General features: G+C 48.4%; 1 protein-coding gene across 2 annotated transcripts in view; it reads right to left on the reverse strand.

Moving 5' to 3' along the window:
- bma (SCY1-like protein bma) overlaps positions 1-26,465 on the reverse strand; it is a 148,568-nt gene that overhangs the window by 32,459 nt on the left and 89,644 nt on the right. For both annotated transcript variants that reach the window (XM_037229431.1, XM_037229430.1), the window contains exons 8-11: positions 25,064-25,178; positions 10,673-10,818; positions 9,786-9,939; positions 9,213-9,329 (exon numbers count right to left, since the gene is read on the reverse strand). In XM_037229431.1, the coding sequence (XP_037085326.1) occupies positions 9,213-9,329; positions 9,786-9,939; positions 10,673-10,818; positions 25,064-25,178 (532 nt within the window). The remainder of the gene's footprint in view (positions 1-9,212; positions 9,330-9,785; positions 9,940-10,672; positions 10,819-25,063; positions 25,179-26,465) is intronic.

Consider the following 26,465-nt stretch of genomic DNA (forward strand, 5'->3'; position numbering starts at 1 on the left):
ATTGCTAGTAGTTTTTATCGGCTGCTAGTACACGCCGGGGCGGCCGGTTGAATGCTCTTCGCCCGGTTGGGGATCAATTTGATCCCCCATATCTAAAAAAATCAAGAAAGCTAGAGACAATAAATTTACAGGGTTAGTTGTTCTCTATATTAAATCAGTCAAAGCATGAATTCCATGGGTCATGCCCTTCGAGTAAAAAACATCAAACAGGGTCCACCTCAAGGTTAGTGTCCAAAGTGCCGCAGACCTCTCCAAGCAACCGCCTTGAACCTTCATACCTGTTGTAAGGAAAAGGTCACTGATGTTGATTTCAAGTAAACAACCTTACTTGACATTGAACAAGTTATAGTGATCAAAACCTTAAGAGATTGCCTTGATTTTTTATTTAAATAGACATGAAGGATTACGCTAGGCGGTGCGTTCTAAAAAAATAAAAACAGCAGGTTAATCTTGGTCATTTAGGTCTTTGACATACTCCAACCTTTAATGATTCGATTAGGGACATCTGTTGTGGTCCCTGTTATCAATAAACTTGAAAGGAGCATTAGAAAGTATTCCCCAAAGTAAGCTGTCCAGTAAAAAATATTTGCTCTGACTTCGCTATCACCCTCAAACCTGACCTATCAGTGGAATTCGTTGCAATTCTAGTTTGGACCGCTTTATTACTTGATATGCTATTTTGGAGACATATGACTTCGTCTTATACTCCATGGTTAGATCAGATTTAACGGTTCCCTAGAAATTGCCTTCGCTGACATCCCTGAATTGACTTTGACCTACCATAATATGACCTACCAATAGGTCAGCGGCCTCGCAAGGTAGATCTACTTTGTTGTATTGATATACTTTGTTATTCGCTATTCAGCCGCGCCGTTCGGGAATTATTCTGTTAAAACTTCGGTGGGGGGTGGGGGGGGGGGGGGTCAACTTGATCCCCACCCGAGCGCTTGATGGCGATGGAGAAAGGACAGAAGACAACTGACCCCGAAAATTTGTGAGATTAATTTCAATGTTTCCCGTGTTCGTCAGGCACCGGAATCCCAGTCCGCGCCATGGGGTGCACTGTTGAGAACCTTTCCAGGTTTTCTAGGTTGGCAGCGGTACAAGTGAACGCAGACCCATGCACACCCCCGTCATTATCTTCCGTGCATACTTGCTGGATTGCAAGGGAAAAATAGGTCACTGACATGCGATAGGCTACATAAGGTAATGCACTAAAGCGCTTAAAGTGCTGATGTACTGAAAATGTGGCCCATGAAATCCAAAGCTGTGCCTTGATCAGACAGACCCAGCACATGCAACAACTCTCCTAAACTAATTTTCTGGCAACAAAACGAAATGTCTTTTTCTACTATGATCTCTGCTCGCCTATTAATTGGCATGCATGCAAAAGCAAGGCATGGTTTAAGCTCTGTACAAGAATGAATTTCCGACAACACTGTTCACTTTTGTTAGCATACAAAGTTCTCAAAGTCTGGCGTACGCCTTAAGTCTCAATAGTCTCCCCCCGCCCCCCCCCCCCCCCCCCTCCCCCGGACATAAAGTTTGTATTAGCCTTCCGGTCGCAAGCGAATATCCGACGTGTAACAAACGAGGGTGGCATTTGGCTGTAGCTATGCATGGTTTCCCAGACCGTAACGACGCTAGTGGGCGGCAGAGTTGTGGAGAGCCGAATGGCCGCTGTCATTCCCTCTATGAGCTGGTTATTATTTGGCATTGACAGCAAGAGGGCGAAAACATTCAGTGCACCGAACTTATCGCCGGCGTCCTCTCGTGAGGTCAACAGACAACGTCAAGACTACTTCGCCGTCTATTTCGGTGGCTGGTTCCCGCACGCCAAAACAAAGCTGATAGCGAGAAAGAAGCCATTAACTCCCTGCGTTTAAAGCAGACGTATTCTTTCCTAACAGACCTTTTCCTGCATGCACCTCACGCACCTCCGTAAAGCAGCCCTGAGCATAAGCTAGCCATCGCCAGTTTCCGGGCGTGAAGACGGAGCCATTGAGCCTGCGGCGGCCGTTCCGGCGCGGCCTCTCGGCACCTCCGGCAGCGTCGGATACCGGACGGCAGTCGGCCCCGCCGGGCGGGCCCAGCCGCGCCGGGCCAAGCGCGGCACTGGCACGGCGGTGTTCGAAGCGGCGAGCTCGGCGTCGGTGTCCACAGGCCGACGGATGGAAATTGCGCAGTGAGGTCGCTGTTGGCGATGAGAGCTTGGAAAGGATGAAGATGGGCTGGCGAGGAAGAAAGGGAGAGCTGGAGTAAAGTGAGAGAGAGAGGAGAGTGCAGCACACGAAGAGAAAGAGAAGGAGTGGATAATAAAGTGGACTAAAGAGGGGTTCGGGGTCTTGGAGATCGAAATCTGGCGTTCGGTTGCCTAAATGGCTCATTGGTCGATTTGCTTGATCAGTTTTTCACGCGGTGGATTTCTCTTCCCTCGTTACCACGCCGTTCCACGCTGGATCAAGGCTGTTTAACATCCCACAGATTCCACGGTTTAATAACTGAAGTGAAAAAATTGTGTTCTTCAGAGTCCAAAACACCTGTTTTAAGTTTTTGTTTCACCAGGTGCAAAGTAGCGATACGTTCTTAATTGTATATATATATATATATATATATATATATATATATATATATATATATGAATTCTTTACGTTCTTGTCGGAAGGCTACTTGATATTCTTTACGCTCTTAAATAGCTTTCTGACACATTCTTTTTCATTTCTTGAACCAAACGTCTCAATGTCAGAGTTCTGCGACCATAGCAGTGAGGACATGTTTTAAACATTCAGCACCAAATCAATCGAATTTAGGAAAGCCATCCAGCTGACCACGCAGGCTCTATGTAACGCGGTGGGTTGCGTAAGCAATGTCAGCTGCTGCGCCACCTGGCATGGAATTTCTTTCGGAACCGGTAGATTCCGGTATCATGACAGATATGTTCTTAGTCACAGAGAGGCCAATAAAAGGGAGATTTTGTAATTGCAACACCAGGAACAAGAGAACCTTGCTCGCACTGCGATTTTATGATATTACGTTATCGCATGGTTTGACCCATTCAGCAGCCTGGCTGCATCAATATCCAGCAAGGCAAAAGTGCGGTCAATATCTCCTTTTGTGTGATGCTTATGTAAAACTTTGGGATGTTGTGACTTTTTATTTCATTTTTCGTGTTCTACATCACATAGCAGGCGGAAGGATGGTGGAAGTTGGCGGAGAAACGGAATGTTGGATACAACATCTGTGCGCCTATAAATAACAACATATGGTGTTTCCCCACATTTCTGCACCTACCCCCGCCACTGTGACTCGATGTGGTCGCCTCAACAACATGCAGTGTGTGCTGGGATGCCATTTTGCCAGTAAACATATCACTTATAGTTTGTATTTAAACCTAAGCCATCTTCCGACCACCAACTCGCCTCGACCTGGCCCTCTTACCTTAGTTTTGCCCTCCTGCGATAACAAAGCGTTTGGCATCTACCGCATGGCCCGCAGTAGATTGAAAGCCTCCATGTGAGCAAACGCATTCAGTTTAGCACCGAAACCAACTTCATCGAAACCAGCTTCAACTTAAATGCATTGCATTGACTTCTTTGCTTATCCTTCGTGACTGCCTATTGCATTTCAAGCATTTCACAGGCATGACAAATTGACGTTCATGATGCATCTGATGGTCGAAAACTTGGTTCAATCGAACGTCGGCTTCAGTCGGTAGGAAGTAATATGGCAATACCTGCGTGCCTTAGAAAGGACCGCAATTCGTCCTGACCACAAATCAAGCCTGGAGCCGCCCATGGATGATGTGGCGAGCCAACACTTTGACAGGACATGTCAAATCGTCAGTCATGGCAGGCCACACATTTCAGCGCCCCGCGCGAAACATTCGCGTCACAGGCCGCTGGCTCAAATTCCACCGACATTAAATTCTTTCCATTCGAACCTGACAAAGCCGATATCTGCCATCGTGGAGTTCCGGGGCCATGCGAAGTCCAATATCATGGCACGACGCTTACCATAACGGTGTCATTCTTTCGGGCACTAAAGAAAGGCCAGCTCCATGAAAATCTAAACCGGACTGGTGGCCCGGGCGCCACCGGCCGGCTTGCGTCCAAGCATGTGGATGTGCACGGCACGATCGTCGTTCAACTATCCGGTATATTCTGGTAATATCTGGTCTCCAGGCAGCCTCGCGAACGGCATTCTGATTCTGTTCTCGGGCGTGGAGAGCAGGGAGATTGCTTGTTTTCCCTGGCTTTCAGGGTGAAGCTGGATTAGACCGAGCCTCCACATAATAGGCCGTCGCTAGTGATATGCTCTCAGACACTACGGGCAAACGTGCTGTTTATCATGTCTAAGCGGGCCATTTCGCGCTCGTCGCTGTTCGTCACCCTGCGAGGGAGTGCACACGGTCGGCCGAGTGCGCATCACGCTCGCCTCCCAGACACAGAGCGGAGGGCGAGGCGGCACCCGTGATGCTCATCCACCAGCTTACAGCGAGGAAGCTGTGAAAACCTTGTGCCCACCACAGCCTGAGAAAGCTGCCAATGACGTCACGTGGGAGGGAAATGGAAGATTAGCTTCGCAAGCGATCTGTTCGTTTATTTTTCCCCACTTGTCTCATGAACCGTTTCCTTATTCAGAGAACGGAATTGAGCTGGTTCGTTTAACGATACGCGGTGTTACGATACGATACGAAACACGATACGCGGCGTTTCATCCGCTTCATTTAGCGCGGCACGCCATCAACCATCTGTCGACACGTCTTATCCAAGTATAGCACAGGTGAAGCTTACACTGTCACCTGCTATCACCCTGCAAACGTGCTGCGGTTGCGGGCACGTTACTGTTGAACAAGCCTAGCGACACAGCAGGGAAAACATGGTTCATATTTAGCGAGCGTGTCTAGCGACTTATTAACTGTGTCGCGATATTTGTATGTTTCTGAAATGGAACGCTTCCACTTGCTGCTCTGGAATCTTACTCGGCTTGCTGCTCTGGAATGTTGCTATGCTTACTATTCTGGAATGTTGGTCTCCTTGGTATCCTGGAATGACATTCGTTCTCAGCAGCTACTCCAGGAATGTCACTATGCTTGCTTCACTGGAATGTTACAACAAAGTTTCATCGAACGTGACCGATTTGAGCGAGGGAATGGCGACTGTACTATTGTGTGAGCCGTGGAGAGTGATGCGGGATCGAGAAACAGAAAATTCCTGGTTGCTGGATTTTGGGTCACCGACAGCGAGCCACAAAGAGCCGGCTGGCTCTTCGTAAGAGCCAAACACGTTCGGCGTGCCCCACAAAGCCATCTGGGAGAGGGCCAGCCCGAGGGCGGACCTGAATACGACACCGATGAGAACACACGCGAGCGAGCGAGGGAACGAGCGAGCGAACGAGCGAGCTCTGGCCGGTGCATCAGCTCACTGCTAATGCGCCGTGAAAAACCGTGATTTTATTTTGCTTACGAGAGATTATTATTTGCTTATAATAGCTGACTTAAAGCTGCAGTTAATCGCGTGAGGAGATCTGAGGGCACTCCGGACACCGATCTGGATATTGACCTTGTTTGACCTTATTTGACCCAAGGTTCATCACGTCGGGACCGTGAGTTTACATACAGTCTTATCTACCACGTGAATTTGATGTATCTGACTCCCTTTGCTTTTAGCATTTCAACCTACCCACCCACCCATCCCCCAATCCCATCTGCCACCCGAGTGCGTTGCATTCAACCGGCCAACCGCGGGTATATTAAATACCCCTGACACACAGACTTAGCGCAGTCACCCGCCGGCAGTCCCCGCAGCGGGTGCCATTCTCGGCAAAGTTACTACACATTGCGTTATTTGTTGGAACCTGGAAATACACAGCTCAGGGGAGGCACAATTTTTGGCCGAACTGATTATCATCTGGATCCGATCGTGCGTCTTCCACAGCAGGCATGCTGTCGCACTTCGGTGCAGCAACGCTCTCAGTACAGACAGCTGCGCCGCTCGCTTGAATTCCTTTCACTCTCGGACTTTGTCGGGGGACGGGGGGGGGGGGAGGGGTGGATTGTAACCCTGTCATGAATTTTTTTCTATGCGCGTTACTCCCGTGCAAAGCACTTTTAGTGGCACCATAATTTTCGACTTTCTTGGTCGTTATTGATTTCATGTCTCGCTGTCGCAAACAATCGTTTTGTCAACGCATCTGTTTAAAGATGAATGTGAGAAAAGATGTTACACATTTTCGCTGGTTAATAAGCACCTACACATTAAGTAGCAAGTTTTAAAGCACTAAATCGCTGAAATGCTTACTACATCATCATTTTGCGTCCCTTTCGTGGCGTGATACCTAATTTTCAGCCCCCCTAAACAACGAATATCGACGACTATGCGTTGCCTATGCCTTGGTTACCTACCTTGGTTGCCTATGCCTTTGGTTACCTCACACAAGTGCAATAGCGATGGGAGGAAAGATCGACACCGTATCCATTCGGCACGTTTCGTAGCAAACATCCGGCCGCCGCACCAATGCGAGGCACTGTCTGAAACGGCTGGCTGGACGGCCGTCACCACTGCTGACATTTCGTCTCTGTCCGGGCGGCTCCGGCGGCCGGCGGCCGGCCTGACTCGGCTCCCTGGAGAGGCCGCACCGTTGCCGCCAGCTCGACCCGAGAGCGCAAAGCAGGCCGGCCGCCGGCGGGCTGCCACTCGGAGCCGCGGCGTCCCCCCCCCCCCCCCCCCCCCCCGCCTGTTGACTGGCTCGCCGAGCCGGCGGCCGGCGGGGCGGCAGCACACGGGGCTGGGGGCGCCGCAGGGGGGGGAGGGGGGAATGTTGCGAGCCCCGTTAACCACGGCCGGAGCGCGGCAGGAGGGGATGTTGTGAGCTTCGCAACCCACGGCGGGGCGCCGCAAGGGGGCTGTTAAAAGCCCCGGCACCCACAGCCGAAGACGGATGTTGGGAGCTACGTCACCCACGGCCGGGGACACTCCGGAGACGGGTGTTGGGAGCCGCGTCACATCCAGCCAGGCGCTCCGGAGATGGATGTTGGGAGCTACGTCACCCGCGGCCGGGGACACTCCGGAGACGGACGTTGGGAGCCGCGTCACATCCAGCCAGGCGCTCCGGAGATGGATGTTGGGAGCTACGTCACCCGCGGCCGGGGACACTCCGGAGACGGGTGTTGGGAGCCGCGTCACATCCAGCCAGGCGCTCCGGAGATGGCTGTTGGGAGCTACGTCACCCGCGGCCGGGGACACTCCGGAGACGGACGTTGGGAGCCGCGTCACATCCAGCCAGGCGCTCCGGAGATGGGTGTTGGAGCCACATGACTCATGGCCGGGGACGCTGATGTGGTAACAGCCATACCAGCTTGCATTATAGTTAGCATAATTCAATGTTTTCCACCGAAGGGTTTTCGTTCAAGCAGCCTTGATTTACCCGCAGGCCTCAACATTTTCCACTCGAGTTTGAGAAGAGTCTATGCTTAGCCGCTTGCCACACTGATTAGTTGTAGATGTGATGCAAATATATGAAGTTACTTGTTGTTTTAGCTGATCTAGACGAGGAATTTTCAAAGCATTTAATTTTCTTCGATCAAGAAGACTCAGGCCCCAGCTTGTGCTACTTTACCTGCGTGCGGGTTCGATTTCAGCGAATCTTACGTTTTTGCATCATTGGTGGTGCGAATGTGAGGATTCAACGGCTTAGGTCAACATCAAATAAGCAACAGCAACCAATTGGACTTAATTATCCCACGTCAGCACCATCCCCGTTGTCTACATGCATTAGGAAACGAAGACGAAACACTGGGTTATCGCGTGAACGACCTTCAGACCTCCTTCACACCTCAGAGAAGTATGGGGGGGGGGGGGGGCGAGAAGAAAGCTGAACTGAACATTATGTCTCTTCTTTTGCAAAAAAAATCCCTCGACGGAACGCACTTCTCACATCAAAACATCATCCAACATGTCTGTATATCGCGGGGCGTCTCCAACTCATACACAGTGCCGAAACGGGAATACCGATATCAAGAAATACGAGCGTACTCGGGAGAAGTTCGTTAATCTAGTAGGCACGCGGCAACCGTTTTAGCCAAAGCTTGACAGTTACTGCCAATGGCCGGGTGATTCAGCTGCTGCTCCAAATTGCAGGCTCCCACCACAGCCGGCGTGATGGCCGCCCTAATGATCTGCCGGTGGAAGAGTGATCGAGGTGTCTCGATGCCGGTGTAATCTGCAGCTGCTGCGAGACACCAGATAGGCGGTGTGAGTCTTCATCAGGTGTCAAACGTCACGGGCAATAACGTTGCCGCCTCAAGAATAGGACGGCATGGCAAGTATGAAAATGCATGGTGGAATTTCCACGCCGGCGGTCACCTATGAAATCTACAAACAAATCACTTCCAGTGGTACTTTGATGACAAAACAAGGGGATTTGAGGCATTCACGAACAACATCGCACCCGACGTTAGCTGTGTATCGGCTGGAATGCGGCTGTTAGCAAAGTATCAGTTCGTATTACATGTTGTTTGAGCTGCACTACCCGACCGATATTACCATCGACACTAAACACAGATTTTGATATCACCTTCAGAAAGCTTCGACTACCTTTCAGTAGTTGACCAACACATGTTTGAATCAGGCGCAATGATTAGAGCATGTGTGTGAACATGTGTGTATGCCAGTGTTTAAGAAAATGGCTGCATCTTTTGTATTGCATTTATGTATATATATATATATATATATATATATATATATATATGTATTCTATTTTCAAAATTTCCTGCTGCTTTTTATTCTTTTATTTTCCTCCGAAATTGGATCCGACTGTACACCGCTTTATTGGAATATTTTATTAGATTGCTTCAATTACTCCCAACAATCTTTAAGAACTAATCAAAGGCTGCTGATCAATACAATAGTGCGCTATAAACATGTATATAGTGTATGAATGTCCAGTGTGTGTGTGCGTGTGTGTACATATGGAGTGCATTGAACCTCAGTAATGTTCTCCTACTAATTGAGATTTCCCTGAGACGAGGATAATTTACAACTGCGGTTTCAGACCAGAGCAATGCACTCAATACCGCTCACCGAACTGTAGAGTGTCGAACCTTACTTTACACGACAGTGTTCCGCACCTGCCCAGCTCCGTCCACGGCTGCCAAGAGCGCCTGCCTGTCCCCGCTCCCCCTCTAAGGAGCGCGGCCACCCCCGTCCGCTCACCAGCAAGTCGGAGGAGTTCTTCTCGTAGATTGCCTTGGCTCGGGGAAACACCAGCTTGCGAGCCGACTCCTCATCGATGTACTCGGCCACGTTCGGGATGGCCATGAGGCAGGCCCGCTGCGGGACGCAGGGCCAGCGGCATACTGTCAAACCACGCGCCACGACCGGCTTCCAACGCAAGGCACTCGATCCCATGAGAGCGGGAGTGGATGGCAGCGGCCCCAGCATGGACACGGGCGCGGGGAGAGGATTCAGTGCACAGTTGGCGGGAAATGTTTTCGGGCGTGTGAGAGTAACCACATGTAAACTTGACGATTGCCAGCACTTTTTACGAAACTGCGTGGGGGAGCCATGCGTGCAAAAGCTGGCACCACCTGTTGTAGTTGATGTCTTGGAGTTGACGGAAATGTTTCCATGTTTAAGAAGTTAACCTAAGAGGAAGCGATAGTGAGTTATGGTGGGAGTGTTGGGGTTAAGATGAGGTCCATTGGAAGAACAGTGCTTAAGTTGTTTGATTAAATAAAAAATCGTAAGAACAATGACGATGACGACCATAGCGATAATGAACAATACCTGAATCTGAGCGGTAGTGGTATCCAGGGCATTATAGATTATGGGCATGACGTCCGTTTGGATCTCGTCCTTGGGCGTCTTCTCCAGAATGACGTGAAGATTCTCCAGCAGCGTCACTGACGCCTGGATCGATTTGGGCCATGAGAATATGCATCTGGGGACAGAGTTCAAAGCCTATGAGCGAAGAACGTGAATGTTAACACAAGGCATGTCAGCTGGAACGTGACGCTGTCGCGAGTTTCATCGATTCAGCTCTTCCTGTGGTCCGGCTCCCTACATTGCACACAAACGATTTGTTCATTTAAGGTGGAGCAAAACATGGCTCCAGCACCATGAATGGGCTGCAGTTTGATTCCATTCCCTCTTCTGAATCGGGTCAGGCGAGCTTTTCTTACCAGCTGCAGGGCAATATGCCATTATCCTACAACGACAAAAAAACGGAGAAGGATACGATTCTCTCCCCTAAAGCTGATGGGATGTGATATCCTGACTTGAAGTGTCTCCCCCTAAAGCGGATGGGATATGATGTCCTGACCTGAATTAGGTTAGTATGTGATTCTCCCCCTAAAGCGGATGGGATGTGATGTCCTGACCTGAAGTGGGTCAGCATGTGATTCTTCCCCTACAGCGGATGGGATGTGATGTCCTGACCTGAAGTGGGTCAGCATGAGATTCTTCCCCTAAAGCGGATGGGATGTGATGTCCCGACCTGAAGTGGGTCAGCATGTGACTCTTCCCCTAAAGCGGATGAGATGCGATGTCCTGACTTGAGGTGGGGCAGGATGTGACCTCTCGCTTGAATGCTGATGATGTAGCGGATTACCTCCCCTGACGCGTAGCGGGACACGATGCCCTCCCCTGAGGCGCGATCGACGAGGTTTCCTCACCTGAAGCGAGGCAGGATGATAGTTTCGTACTCCTCCTGACTGATTTCGCTGATGATATTGAGGATGGGCTGCAGCACGGCCGCCAGCACCTCCTGCGCCAGCATCTCCTCCCGCAAGCAAGGCCAGACGTGTTGAAACCACAGTTTCTGAGGACGAAAGCCGACAGTGCCACTGCGTGGTAGCGCACCCTTCGTAGTCCGGTCAGGCTTATAACATAATTTACATTTTTTGCGTCATCGCATTCATGGCACGTCCAGCAGCACTGGGCGTCCCGTTCATGTGTCAGCGTTCATTCCCAGTCTATTTTCGTGATGTACATGTGAGAAGAAGACTGAGCGTGCTTCCGCGTCTCACACGAGAAGTGTGCACAAATTCCGTCCTGTTTGTGTTTAGCAAGCAAAAACAATCGAATAAGTTGGTCGGCTTATTCCAGCAGTACCCGAGACACACAAATTGGCCCGCGAAACTTTGTCGTGAGTTTCCCAGTTCCATTTGTGCGCCGAGCAGCCGGCAGCGGGGGGCCGGGTGGCACCGCCAGCAGCGCAGGTGGCCGCTCCGAGCGAGACACTTTACAGGAGGTCGGAGGGAATTAATTACACCTGGAGTGTGATATGTAAGGTGTTGTCATGCAGCTAGACTTGTATAAGCAAACTAATGATACAATTCATTTGAATTGATTTATGCTATTTTAGCAATATCAGTCCTTCCACACCCTTTCGATAGGAAGCAAGAACTTTGGCCTTGCCTTTTCTCAGCTTTCTCTTAAATGACCGGGCCTCCCTAGACATGTTTCTGAGATGAAAGCATGAATACTATGAACAGAATTGCGCCATCTCTTCTCATGCGATTTTTTGCCATAGCCCATCGGTTTTCCTGTCGCCATTCTTTCGCAAAATTTCGGGTTTATGCGCGGTAGAAAGTGGGTTGATACTCTCATCGACCCTGAGAGGAGACGGCCTAGACACTGTGCGAAAGACAGGAGGCACGTCTCGATCTTAGTGACTGCGCGGGGTAGGCACTCTTTCAGGCGATGAAACTGACACATTGTTGGCCCGAAGACAAGTTCGGTTCACTGTCCTTTGAAATCTAGAGTTGGTTTTATTTGATATTTATTCCTCACTGGCCGTGTTTTCTCCTTGAAGTTACATTTCTCTACTACTTTCGCAGCTGGCAAACGCGACGCATGCTCGAGCAAATCCGCTAGAATTGTTCCCAACGACTTTAGCTGGCGTGCCGCCATTTGTATGCATCTACGCCCAGAGTAACCCTGACTGTATCTTGTCGTCCAGGGCGCTGACGAAAGTGCTCTATATTTGAAATGCGCAGCGCAGCTTTTTAGCACAGCATTAGGCGTTTGAATACTGTTTAGGTGCCCATTACACTAACTATGAATAAATGGACTTGTGCAGCTTTAAAGATCAATTTTTAAATAATTCTAGTGCTCCGACAGAAGCTCCGGCATTCCCTTTTTAACACGCGTTCGGGTTGGGGCCAAATTAGCTTGACATCGTTTGACCTTATTTGAACTAAAGGTCATGCCTATTAACTTCAAATTTTGACGCAAGTGAGTTCACATGCAAGGCAGCCCACCGTGTAAATTTGATGTCTCTAGCCATCTCAACTTTTTTAGATCTCAGGGGTCTAACTGCCCCACCGCCTTCCCAACGCAGGGTATTCAGCCGGCCAGCCAGGCGCGCGTTAAAACAACCGAACCCCATTTGATACATGCTAGTCATGCCTGACTGACATTAGCCCATACCTGGCGGCTGGGATGAGGCTTGGCAGCCCTAAACGAAAGAGCCAAACGAGCTGTCAGCCAGTGGTCTGGTGGAAATTGTCACATATCCTGGTATGCAGAATTCTAGGCACAGTTATTGGTATCGCAGGGCTCTCGTAGGTGCACATCGGCACCCATGTTATATCAACGCTGCTATAACCAGCTCATAAAGCTTGCGGAACAACGATCAGCATTATACCTCGTAGCAATAACTTAATTAAATAGAAATACTTTTGAGGCTGTCGTTGCATTCATAGCAGTAATCACGATATGATAAAATACGACCTTTGAGGTCTGCATGACTTAACTTATATTCGTATCATTCCACACTCATAGGCGGCACATTCACATAGGATAGCGAGTTCCGGTGGCGGAAAACCTGTTCTTAAGTACCAGGTATACTTTCAAAAAATCACTTTCAGTATCGCTTAAACACATCAGCAGTTGCCACTCCAAAATGTTGAAGACAACACGAAACTTAGATACTTTCTTACGCCACAGCCCGAGATCAATTATACAACGTGTTTGAAAACTCACAGTAGGCAAACTTCTGAATTGCCTGAGCAGTCCTCGATAACTATCGTACTAATCGGCCAAATCAGCAATATCTGAAATTCATTTCGGCTAGCGTGCGCATGATGGGCCTGCAGAATGTGTCACGGAGCTCAGTTGACACGCGCCGTTCGGACAAACGGCGAGTTCTCGGTACGAAGTGCCAAGATGACATCGGACCACCGCCTGCAGCGGGGCGACAGTCCTCCGGCGTGTCTGGCGGGCGTGGCCGACGGGTTGTGTGAACGTGTCACGCCTCCATCGGTCTGGCTAATTGGTGGCGGCCAGTGGATTCGAAATGTCTTTGGAGGTTGGTGTGTAACAAGGTTGGGTTTACGGTCATTTCCTTCCATGCCGCGCCATGCACTTAATATTCAATTTTTCAAATTAGGGCGATGAGGATGGGCTGCCCCTCGGTCTTTCCCAAGCCACCGACTCTAGATTTGACCCCTATTGGGAACGTTTGTAAGGGTCATTTATCATGTAAATCAATCGTGCACCACTTGCAAATGTCAGTCGTGCGAAAACGGGTGGTTGGTTGTGATCAGGTATCGGATGCTCCTTGGCATTCAAAGTTCAAAGGGAATGCTGCAACTCTGGGACATATCTCAAAAACATATTCCGGTGAAACCTCAAGGCCATTCAGATTTCAAAGCAACACTAGAATGTGTCACTTCAGCACCATCACTAATTATTTTCGAGTTCAAATTACGCTGTCAACTCTGTAACAGCACTAAACTTCTTCTTCTCTTTGTACGCCCAGAATGTGTCCAGAGCCTACAGTAACTGCAGCTGACACGAACGCCGTCATGGCAACCGCCGTTATGATTATCGCAGAACCTGCTGAGTGCTGTTGTCAGCGGTACCGGGTTAGAGGTGCCACTTTTGGGCTGTTTTAACCCATGTATTGTGGGCCTTCAAGCTTAAAGGTGGCACCTCTGTTGGCATGAATGACGTCAGTGAAAAACGGCGTTTTTTGATTGGCAAGGCGGGTGGTAAGGTCCGATTACTGAGAGTGCCGAGAAGCGCATTAGTTTAAGTTTGAACCAGGGCGCCACTACATGTCATGTGATACTCCGTTTCCCAAAGCCAAAGTATGCTTTTGAAAGGAGTCACAGTGGTAAACGCTATCGGAGAGAAATACGAGCCATAAAAAGGCGCTTCGTTGAATTCGCGGGACAATAGCCTCATGCTTCCGCACCTTTTTCTCCAAAAAGTATTGCAAGCTTTCGTAGCATTTACTGCACAAGCATTTTGGCATATCAGCATCCGCTAATGTACTTTGCGAATTGGATCAATCCACAGATTGTGGGCCAATCCTCGGACCGGATTGGACCGAATCGGAAATTTACACCAGACATTGATTAGGATCAGACCAGACAGACAAATTTGCCAGCGCGCGCGGATCGAACGGATTGAAAACGAATCAAATGGAAATTATCACTCAGTACCCCCTGAATTGCTCAATGAAGAGATAAGCTAAGAAAACGGCCATTGAACCGATCAAAATTAAGTACATTCCAATTCAAGCCATGCACAAATAACCTACATAGCACATAACTGAGTCACACAGTCCACAAAAAATCTGATGAACAGATCACAATGACAAATTGATCTGAATGAGTAACACTCTTGCATGCTGCTATGGGAAAACTAGAGGTATTATTCGTTTCGAGGTAAATTAAATATATGATGATCTGATAGCATATCTTAACACAGCTGCAAACACAGCTAACACGCCTGCCATTCGCACGGGTTTTATCAGCAATCCCCTTTAGCCAGAGTGGGTGATACCGCATTTCAGAGTTGAAAAACAGAATATTTTACCCAAGAGTGGGTAACACTGTATTTCAGAGTTAAAAACGAAATGTTTTGCACCAGTGCGTTTTGTTGGTAGGAAAGATACCACAGAGTCTTGAAATACAAGCTCCTATCTAAGAAAATTAGAAAGGTTAACTCCATGAAAACACGCTTCTGTTTATCCAGTCAGCCAGTCAAATTTATGAGTTAAACACCAGCTTCAAATTAAGTATGCTGTTTACATGGGCCGATTTTGCGGTGCCTGCCGGAGCAAAGATTGCTGCATCCTCATAATTGTTTATCCACTCCCCTCCGCTATAGACGTATTTCAAAGAATAAGCATGGTGTTCTCTACAACCTTGGACCACGCATCAAGCAAAACATTTTGGCATCCAGTAGGTACTTGTTGATTTGTGTCCTATCAATTCTTCTTCCACTTGCCACGTACTTTAGGAAAACCAAGGTATTACGTTTATACACTTACACAACACACTTACGCAACCAAGGTATACAGACCATACGCTTGAGGAAAACCGAGGTTTTACGTTCATAATGGTGAGCAGGGAGTCCAATGAAATTTCTCCCGCAGGAGCGGCAACTTCAAATAGAAATGGTGAGCTAGTTGGAGGGATTTCCAGAAAACCAGTATTATATCAAGTCAAATGCGGGTGCAGGAATCAAAAGCTAAAAACAAGTGCAAAGTTAAAAAAGTGGAACATTTCCTTTAAACAACAAGCCAGTCAAAATACCTAAATGCTTTCTAGCATGTGCTGGTAATACAGACAGAAATAAGTCAGCATGGGCACGACACATTCTTTGAGGCCAGGTGACGAATGTTTGTCAAACGCAAATGTTTGAGACCGAGTTTAACGGGCCATGATTTGTTTACTTTTGCGACAGAACCTTTGAGCATGAAATCGGACCTGACATGGTAGGGGGTTGAAACTGGCTGGCAGATGTACTGATGCGTAGCCTTTTCCCAGCAAAGAACGCATGTGGACCGAGGGAGATGCATAGCCTTGCTTCGACAGTTTTTGTGTTACAACGTTACCGCTTTGCGACAGGGCCTCTCATCCTGGGCTTGAGACACCAGCCTCCACGGAAAGCAATAGACCGGGCTGCCAAATGGGTCGGATATGTTAGGCACATCGCCGGTTGAGGCTGGAGACAAATGGACAGATTCGGCTGCATTAGAGCAATCCCAGATATTGGATTTCTCGCTACACCAATCAAACGGACACCGCGCCCGACGGGTAATCTGCTTATTTAAGCCACGTGCTAATGCTTAGAGTGTAGTGCGCCCGACATAATAGGATTTCAGACCACATGCATGTCCCATGATTTTCCGATTTTGGCCACGAGCATTGAACCAGCACGTTCAAGGCAATGTAGAAATGTCGAGGCTCACTACAATATCAGCGCCGCGCGGTTGCTGGCTACGGCGGAAACACGTACAGCGTAAACAAGACTCCACGCAGTGTTTATTAGCGTCGTATGAGCTCGTAGACCAAAAACAGCTCAGTCTACCGACTCGTCCGATTTATCAATGACTGAAGACTCGGTGCATAAAGAAAATTGATTGTTTCCAGCCCATATGCTTACACGACGCAACCAAAAAATACGACGCAAGTTCGGAGGTTCGTTTCGTGAAAGTGCGCCCAGGGCGTATACAAGGTGCACCGTGCATGCTGGCTGAGTTTGTCTGTTTGAGGTATTTCTTGGACCCAGCGGAAGCGAACAAACCATCGACCGACATCCAGGAAGGTATCATGCTGGATTTCACGCTCTGGCCAGGCAAGGATTGCAGGTTGCGGAAGAAATCTTGCATCACAAGCTGCTACTAACCCCAGGTTATGGTACGACGTGTGGTAATGCGTCAGACATTATTTAACACCTGGTGAGAGTCACACAGACAAGCCGGTCGTGTGCTCCCACCACATCACACGAGGCCTGAATGTCCTGCAGCAGCCCCGCATCACTCATCACGCGCGACGCCACCACACTCACGCGACCTGCGCGTAACGCCCCACTGTCAGCGCCCAGGCGCGTCGTCGCGAGGCGGTGAGCACACGTGAACAAGCGGTCAGCACACGTGAACGGGTCCAGCAGTCGGCCGGCGTGAACCGCAGGTTGAGACCGCCGGGGCGCCGCGCGTGCGGCCTTCGGAAGCACGCCAGCTGTGCTCCGGACGCCCGACGCCATCGGCAGCGACGTGGTCGGACGGGCCGGTGTCGGAACCCGTCGACATGACACCGCAACCGGACGCCCATGCCTCAACGGGCCGCGCGCGCTCTGGACAGTTTGCGACAACGGCCGGGCCCAATCGAGACCAGCTGTCAGCCGTGAGATACAGCGGCTCGTTCGGTGTCTCCAGCGAGCGCGCTATGAGGCGGTCGGGCCTTAGCGCTCGACGGGACAGCGCACCCTCGGCTGAGGTCTCCGAGCGGCGCTCAAAGGCGACAGCGCCACCCGGCGTGGGATTGGTCGCTTCCGAACGGGCCACTGTCAGGGCAGGCTGGGGTCCCCGAGCTCAGTTGAATCATGAGGAGAGTGGGATGGGCTTTCAAAGGTCAAGAGCGCTGGGTGGAGTGAGGTTAAAAGGATCGGCTTGACCTGGAGCACGGCGGGGATCCGGACGAAGCCAGTGCGAGGTAAACACAGCGTGATGCGTCAATCTACGGCATCAGATTGACAAGAAACATTCGTTTATTTACCGCCGCAGTCAATAGCCAAAGGAATCTTAGTGGATCCTTCTACCTGATTTGACAGTCAAGGAAGGGTTTCCAGTGATAATATCCTAATGGGGGCGGAGCCCAAGTACGTTCTGCTTAACGAACAACATCCCGGAAAGTGATAACAGCTATGCAACGCTTAATATTTCCTCAATGCATGCAAACACACAGCGTTTCTCGGAAGAGGTCTGCGAAAAGCGAACGAAAACATAATTGAACCGTAACAAAAGAGATGTCATAGTGCGCACGGTCGGTTCATTCCAGCAAGCCAGAGTTAATGAACAGCAGCTCACTTCCTGACTACAAATGGATTTACAAATTTTTCCTCCAATGGTAAAGGTATTGGACCTAGATGGAATTTAGCGATAGGGTTGCGGGGTCCCTCCTCTGATGACGTTCCAATTTTCCTTTCCTTTCTCGGTAAGCGAACTTGAACAACTTCTAACAAGCATTAAAGTTCTCGTTTGCCATGTCTAATTGTAGCTGGAACAACGTAACCTGTATACTAGCCCAACGGCACGGAGCACGTATCTCATATTCCGTAACCTACTCTATATAGAGAATCGTAACGTAGTTTGTCAATGGCGTAATGAAAAAGTTTTGACAACTGCAATCAGAGCATGCTTTGCTCGCGATAGCAGACATCATGAGAAGATAGCACCGCCCTTGGCGTAATTCAAGGCTGGCCCAGTAGCGTGACATCATCGCGGCGTGAAGGGAAGGGAGATTTTTACTGTATTTTTAGTTTAAAAGTCTATTGGTTCAAAGCGACTGTTTCACATTTAAAGATATTGAGACCAGCATCAAATATAATGAAGTAAGCTTGCGTAAAACTATTGGAATACTTTTTTAAGTGGTAAAGACTGCTCTAGACAGCACAATGCTCTGTTGAATAGACATGCTCTTCAATGCGCCATGGTTTGATTACGTCATCGTACCCTGCACAATATCGCTTGAGGGCCAGTTGACGGCCGTTGTATCTGTAAATCGTGCTCACGAACGCCAGAAATACTCGACAAACATATTTCTCTTCGCATTGATCGTCGCATGGTTTTTGGAACGGGAAGATTTGAATATGACGTTATTATGACGTCATGAATGTCAAAGTGACTTTGAAACACTCCCCGATACGCCTTTCCCCATTTTCGCCGGTGTGTAGCTCGGAAACTAGAGCGGCTTAGGTCTAAAGGACAGGGTTGCGAAAAGCGCCGACAGGTCTTCAATATGACTTTCAGTCCAAAACCACATATAATGCAGACCCTCGTTTTAATTCAGCGTTAATAAATTGGTCTGCTCGCCTTCCATACTGCATGTAAACATTGTATTAAAAATGTGTTTGTGTTATCTTAACTGACTTCGCAGCTGCAGATTGCATGCTTTACAGGGAGTGTTTCACACTTGTATTGAATTTGAACTGAAATATCCCTCTTGAAGATCATTTGGTGCAGTTCACAACCCTGTCCTTCCTAAGCCTTAAACCCTTCTAAGTTCAGAGCTACGCACCCGCAAAGATGTGCATACTATTCTGGAGGAAACTATTTCAAGGTCACCCAGGCATCCATGACACCATAATAATGACATTCAACTCCAGTTACTACCTTAGCCATGCGACGGTTAGCCAAGAGCAAAAAGTTGTCGAGCCATTCGTATTTGGCGTTCGTGAGCACGATTTCCAAATATAACGGCCGTTAATTGGCTGTCCCTTGGAGCATTCCCTTGGAGCATTCCCTTCGAGAAACAGGCTGAATATCCTACGCATCCGTGGGCAACGGCAACAGGCGAAGCGGTCATGACTGCCCATCAACTATACCAATCACTAACCAACCACCTAACCAGCAACCAGCCATAACCATAATCTCATCCGCTGTGTTGACCTCGGGACATTTTTTCTAGGCCATCTGTGCAGGCCATTGCATGGCCACCAGACAAATAACCGTCCACTGTTTTGTAAAAGGGAGCCTTGCCACATCGTATGACAAAATGGTAATGAAGTCCATGCCCAGTAAACGTCATCACGAATCAAGCCTGTCACCGAAAGCTTCTTCCACCACTGCAATTTTCAATGTCGTGCACACAGCTGAAAAGCTCAATTATACAATGTCCTCCAACTAATGTCAGGATAAGTGCTACTGCTAGGAGGGCAGGCGCACTTTCTCTAGACCATAAGATAGCTCTATCACAACAGAAGCGTTCCTGCACTGTCGGGACTTGCCGAGCCTCACGTGCAAACACGATCTAACGGCTGGATTTGCTCTTCTCCGACCGCAAAAAACAACTGACGGAGGACCTTGACAGCTAGGACAGCAGAATGCATGTCAGACTTTGAACCAGTGGTAAATAGCACTGGGAGTGACGTTTAATATGCGGGCCTCCTCGAGGTCATGCCCCCTTATGACAATAACGTGCGCGCTTCGAGCCCCATCTCAACCATCATCAAACTATCCACCATACCCGAGGCACGCTCCAAGCCTGGCGCGGCATGTTTTGCCTGGTGAGCACCTTTTGCCGTGCCTTATCAAGTAAATGCATCGAAATTTGTTAATAAGTTCACATCAGGCGGCTAGTTCTTTCTGAACAGATTGATCGTCCTGAACGGAGGGGAGTGGACGATGCGACACCCCTACGGTTTTCTGAGGATACCAGTGCGGCACATTGCGCAGTCTCGCTGTGCTCTTCGGTAGCCTCTAAAGCATGCATCATACACGTGTTGACACCAACACACTGTCCCTAGCAGTTCTGGTCTCCGAAAAGCGGTGTTTTTTACGAGCGTTGCAAGATGATCCAACGCCGGTGGGTGCGGCGGGCGGCACGCGACGATTATGTGCGCGCGGAGGGTTGGCGCTGTTACATGAACGAAGCCGCTACGTTATAAGTGCAGGCTCGAGACAGATAAACTAAATACCATTGTAGGCATAATGAAACCAGGTACACACCTCTTTATGTTCCATGTCACTTAACTGGATGGTTTCGTGTATATGGGCCTGCAAAGCTGATCTAGTTTGGTTTTCAGGAAAACTGAACCTTATACTTGGTCTAGTGGGGTCAATCGACAACAGGAGACTTTTTACCACTTGCGAGATCTCGTTAAAGACAGTTCACTGCTTTGGTTTTTGCGAGGTTCTAGGCGTTCTTAGTTTGCAAACGCCATGAAACCGCCCCCTTCTCCTACCAGTCTGCGGCTTGAAAACCAGTGAATGAGAGTAAGAGTTAATATGGTCAGCTGCCATCCCTTTGTATTAATTTCGCATATGCTGGTGTAAAAAATCTACATTTCAGATCATCAAAACATCAACTGCCACAGCAGAATGAGGCGTTTTTGTCACCAACATCCAAACATTGACAGAAATTTAATCAGCAAGCTAAAGTTGCCCTTTACATGCATGAAGTGTGCAAATTCAAGGTTAGCAGTGACGTTTGTCATGTAGATGCAGGAGTACCAGTTCAGATTAATTTCTGGCGCACTACCCAATTTCCATGCTGGGTCGGGCCGCCTAAATGCAGATTCCTTCCTCCCCTACAGCCAATATTTTTGGCTGGAAATGACGAAAAGACATGAGGAAAAAAGCTATCTCAAACACATAACCATATTTTCTGGGCATTATTTAATAGCCATCACGCATGGGCCACCATCTGGCCTTAATCATGGGCAGAAATTTACACTCCTGTCATTATGTCACCACCACTCAAACTACGTTGATTTCTACTATCAATGTAGGCTGCATATAAGGTAGGCTATCCACCATCACAACCTGTATCCAATGTATGCGGTGACTATGCCAGGGGTTCCATCAGGACAACTTTGCAATTCGGTGTTAGCAAAATAGTAATGAAACATACCACATTTGCATCTATGTGGCACCATGCTCATAAGCGCGAAGAAAATATGCATATGAATGAACACTGCAGAATGAATGAGTTTCAGAGCTTTCTTGTGACAATAGGGGTATTATCATCAGTAAATAGCCAGCGTTCTCAGAGACAACCAAATGCCAACCTTTCACTGACCTCATAGGGCAGTTGGACCACAATGTCATAAAACATCCTGCTATTTGAAGCAAAACCCTTGGTGAAGGGGGAGATGACAATGAAACCTGCGGCCCCTTCCCCTCCTCATTGCTTACATTTCCTACACTACTACATGCCTCACTTTCATCGCCTTCGCATGGCCTACATCATTGGCTATCATACAAATTTCCAGTAACCAAGGCTTATGTTAGTAAAAGGTTGAACTGTACATGATGTTTGAATGATGCTAAAACATTGATGAAATAATTGCATTTAAGCAGTGGCATAGTTCTTGAAGATAGGTTTGGGAAACAGTGAAAAATTATGCAATGTACTCCCAAAATACAGATGGCTCCATGACTAGCACACTTCTCCACAAAGTCAGGAGGGAGGGTGGGAGTCCTGAACTGGATATAAAATTAGAAGCACCCCTGATTTGTATATTTATGTAACTGGTAACCATTTACAATCAGGATAAGAGCAAAACTGGCATAAATTGGCCTTTCAGGACCACTGTCACCCCCTGTCACTCACCCCCATGAGGAGTGTCATCAGACTTCAAAATCGAACCCACGGTTCTTTTCAAAGGGAGGAAGGCGGGCCGCTTGTGACTGCTACATTGAGTCAACAGCCTTTTCGATGTCTTGAAAAGGCGGTTTGGATAACCACAGGTCAATGCCTACCTTGTTCGGGCCATACCGTAGACTTACTCTGAACTGTCACATATCGTCGCTGAGGGCAAGGTAATGATTCGCGGCACCGCCAACGAAGTAAACTAGGCCAAAAATTGAGCTCTATGCAAATATTCATGACGCTGCAATGCGCATGCCAGTTGCAAAGTTGCAGTGCATTGACAGTCACCGCCCACCTCATATCAGTTGCATCGCAACGATTGGGACATGCCCTTGCGACCTGATGAATCCCCATGTCTAAATCTTTTTCAGTTTCTTATGCTGTCTAGTTTGAGACACTGAGAGTCGGCTGGCAACAAAAGCAAATTGGCCGACCGGCCGGGCCATATGAAATACTGTTTTGTCTTTGGTCCGTCACAGAGGCGAACAACGAGCTAAAAAATATGAAATATTTTTGTCGCCAGATTGGGAGGAAAGCTAGAAAAGATGCCATGGTGCCGTAGAGTACGACAAAAAAATTTACGGGAAGGTTTGCTCGTCATTGTGTGACAAAATGTATTACCATGGAGGAATTATATCTATACAAATACCTCATTATTAATATGCCTCATTATATATATATATATATATATATATATATATATATATATATATATATATATATATATATGCATTTGTCGCCAGCCTTATCCACCAAGTTGGCAGGTTTTACCATCCCTGGATGTCAAAGCAAGCATCAGACATGAAATAAGGTCACTTCAACTATTGGTATACTTTTAGAAGGATCAAACTGCTCTTGACACAATTATAGAGCACAGTTCTCTGTTTAATAAATATACTCTTCAAAGCATCATGGTTTGACTGCGTCATTGTACCTTGCACAACGTAGAAGGAGCATCTGACGGTCGCTGTATCTGGAGCTCGTGCTCACGAACTCCAGACATGAACGTTTCGACAGCTATTTTTGCATTGGACCTCATCACCGCATAGTAAATGGAATGACAGGATTTGACTTAAGTTATTACAGCGTCGTGGGTTCCTGGGTGACGTTGAAATAGTCTCCCGAAATAGAATGCTCATAATCACACACGCGTGGCTTAGAAACCAGAGGGGTTTAGGCCTTAAGAAGGACCGGGTTGTGAACCGCACCGAATGATCTCCAAGTTGGCGGTTTCGGTTCAAAGCCCCATACAAATTGGAAACACTCCTTTTAATCACTGCGCGTGTGGGAGACCGGACGTACGGGGTTCGATTCTCCGCGTAGCCCACCCTTCCAGCTAGGGTGACAGGCAGGTGACGCCACATAGCCTCAGCAGCTGAGTGCATCATAAAGCCCCAATGACGACGAACCAAGGGACAATGTCATTGCAGTGGTGAGCTGTAATAGTCACTCAAATAAACCAACACTCAAATAAACCGACACCGACTGAAAGCCATCGTTCGTTTATTTTCTAACGAACTGCTGCCACTTTTATTCTGTATGTTTTGAAAGTAAATCGTAATCCCTTGAAGCATTTCAAATGCTCTCATTCCGCATAGTTGTTAAGTGCATTTGCGAGGAGTATTATACATTTGGAAAAATCGGTACTGTAAGCTTTGCTCCTCGTCGAATAATGACAAGAGGGTGAAAAAGCCTCTGATGATATCTTCCCTCTCGAAGCCTAAGTGCGCGGGAGACGGCGGGGCAATGGGTGTCATTCCATGTAAGTCAAGATTTCATGGAGTTCGCACGCAGAAAAGCCTAGTTTACGAAATTAAGTGCAAGGTGTGCAAAAAAAAAACATGGGAGGGACTTAGCCTATGTCAGGGAGACCATGCACTTATTTGTCGGACTTAACGAACGCCAGCGAGACTTTAACATTAAAACAGAAAGTACCCCTTTTGGTGACTTTTTTGACGAAGCACCCTAAGGCTGAAATTCAGGGAGGCACGGACCCCATACCCTTTTTAGAACTCAGTTACGTGCAGGGCGCAGGACCATCTAGATAGGAAAACAAGCGAATCAGTTCCTAAAAGCAGTCTTCGACTAGACCTTAACGTGTTGGGCTCATCATGGTCGATTTTGCGAGCCTGATTAGTGTCTTAATGCATGATGTGTGTTAGGTTGATATCATTTATCTGTTCGAGGCGTAATACCTGATCGAGTGGAACTGATGGGCGACTATGAATTTACTGCTCATGATTGTCTCGATTGTTTTGACGACGGCATGCGGCCGAAATATGAATGCATTTGGCTTTGATTTCTCCTGGTTATTCGACAAAGAGTGAGGCTAACAGTACGATGGCATCTGTATGTTTCATTCAACATTATATGATAATGATGCATCGCAAATCATTCCGTGGCGTGTTTTACCGGTTCCTTTTTTAAACCAGAAAGCGTATGGAAATAATGTGTCCAACATGCCAGACGCTGCAAAGGACCGAGCCGAAGACCTCTGTCCAACTGATGGGTTCCACTCCAGAAATTTCTAAACTAAAAGGCAACGTAGGCAGAACTACGTTCAACTTTGAAATTCCGCCTCCGGCAATACCCAGTGAGCCGACAACTAATCAGATTCATCGATAGCCGCTTGAATTCTAGAGGGAATTGAGGACAAAAGACGACAGCTTAAGCCTTCTAAGGGATTTAAAACGTGATTCGTTCCGGTTATAAATTAGCTTAATGTGCAGACAGCGTCACAATCCTTTCACTATTTTCCGCAGTAATTCCTATGTCGATTTAACTCATGGAATGGGTCGATAGTAAGTACGAGTTGAGGGCAACCAGCTTTCCAAATGTGCTCTTCCAAGCGTGAATTTTCCACCGCGCACCTCAATTGTGCCTGAGTGCCAGACCTGAGTCCCCAAACAGCGAAGGCAGGCGGGTAGACATGCTGAAGAAATGCTCACTTACGCGTGGTATATACGGCAACACTTCTGGCAGCGTAATGCGGAAGAAGTTGGACTTCTGGCTGGGGTCCTTCATGTTGATAACGTCCAGAAACTGCAGAGCATGTACTGCAGGATCACTGCAACAAACCGTTACGACGGACGTCAAGAAATTGCAAAGCACATACAGCAGGTTCGTAACAACACGTGATAATGAGAAATGTCTATGAGACGCCATCACGAGTGACGTATAGAAAGTGCAGCACGTGTATCACAGGATCGCCGCGGCACACCGCCATGGCGAAGTGCTGCGAAGATCGTTTTGGTCATTAGCGGTGTGCTGCGGTAATCTTATTGCTTATTGGCGGTGTGCTACGGCGATCTTATTGCTTTTTGGCGGTGCGCTGCGGCGATCTTATTGCTTATTGGCGGTGCGCTGCGGCAATCCTACTGCAGTAGCGCGCTTCAGCAGCAAAATGGCTGCAACACGTAATTTGCAGCTGGCGCACTATCCCTCTCTATCCCTCGCGCCATTCCCTTCATCACCCAATGTCATAAATCAGTGAACCACATTTTACAGACACCCGCGGCGACTTCAATGCTTCGCGGATGGTCGCCTGCGAAATCGCTCGATCACGTGCCACAGCATGAATCCCGTGACGGCTTGTTATCACAGCCTCCCACAGTAACTGACATCCAATACACGGCCTCGAATACTCGGCGGTCGCACGAGGTCGCAGCGTTTCAGTAGATGATGGATCCTGTTCAGCCGGGCAGAGGGACGTGACCCGACCACGACAGGCATGCAATCGTCCAGCTGGTCGGTGTCGAAGCACCAGCGCGGCGATAAAATGCAGACATCTGGACCGGGTGTCGAGCCGTGGTCGTCAGGTTTAAGCAAGCTGTACATTTTAAGTTTTCAGAGTTAGTTAAAACTGCATGTCGGTGCGATTAATGGCTGCTCAGAAGACTGACCAGGCCTGGTCAATGCCGACGAACTTGGAATACAATCTCGCTCACAATAGCGCCGCTATAAGCGAAATTTAACAAACTTATGGCACGAAAGGAAGTTGCACTGGCTATATTCTTCATTACAGCTGACTCAACGGTCGCAGTGTTCCAGCAGACGACGGATCCTGTTCAGACGGGGGGGGGGGGGGGGGGGGAGAGGGACGGGACACGACCAGGACATTCCGGCAGTCACCACTGGCCATCCATCACCTCTGATTTCATTCGCCACAAATCACAATGCCCAACACACATGGTAAGTGTGCAAGACTTGGTCAGTTGATCCGCGTTGGTACCAAGCCCAGTTCGTGTTGGGAATTTGCGCCCGCTCCCGTGGCTCAGTTGTTGACAGCACCTGCTTCTCAGGCTACCAGCGGCGGGCTGAGCGTACGGGTCCCTACACACGCCTACTATTTGTC

The sequence above is a fragment of the Pollicipes pollicipes genome, unplaced genomic scaffold (genome assembly GCF_011947565.3).
Source record: "Pollicipes pollicipes isolate AB1234 unplaced genomic scaffold, Ppol_2.1 Scaffold_6138;HRSCAF=7277_pilon_pilon_pilon, whole genome shotgun sequence".
NCBI lineage: Eukaryota > Metazoa > Arthropoda > Thecostraca > Pollicipedomorpha > Pollicipedidae > Pollicipes > Pollicipes pollicipes.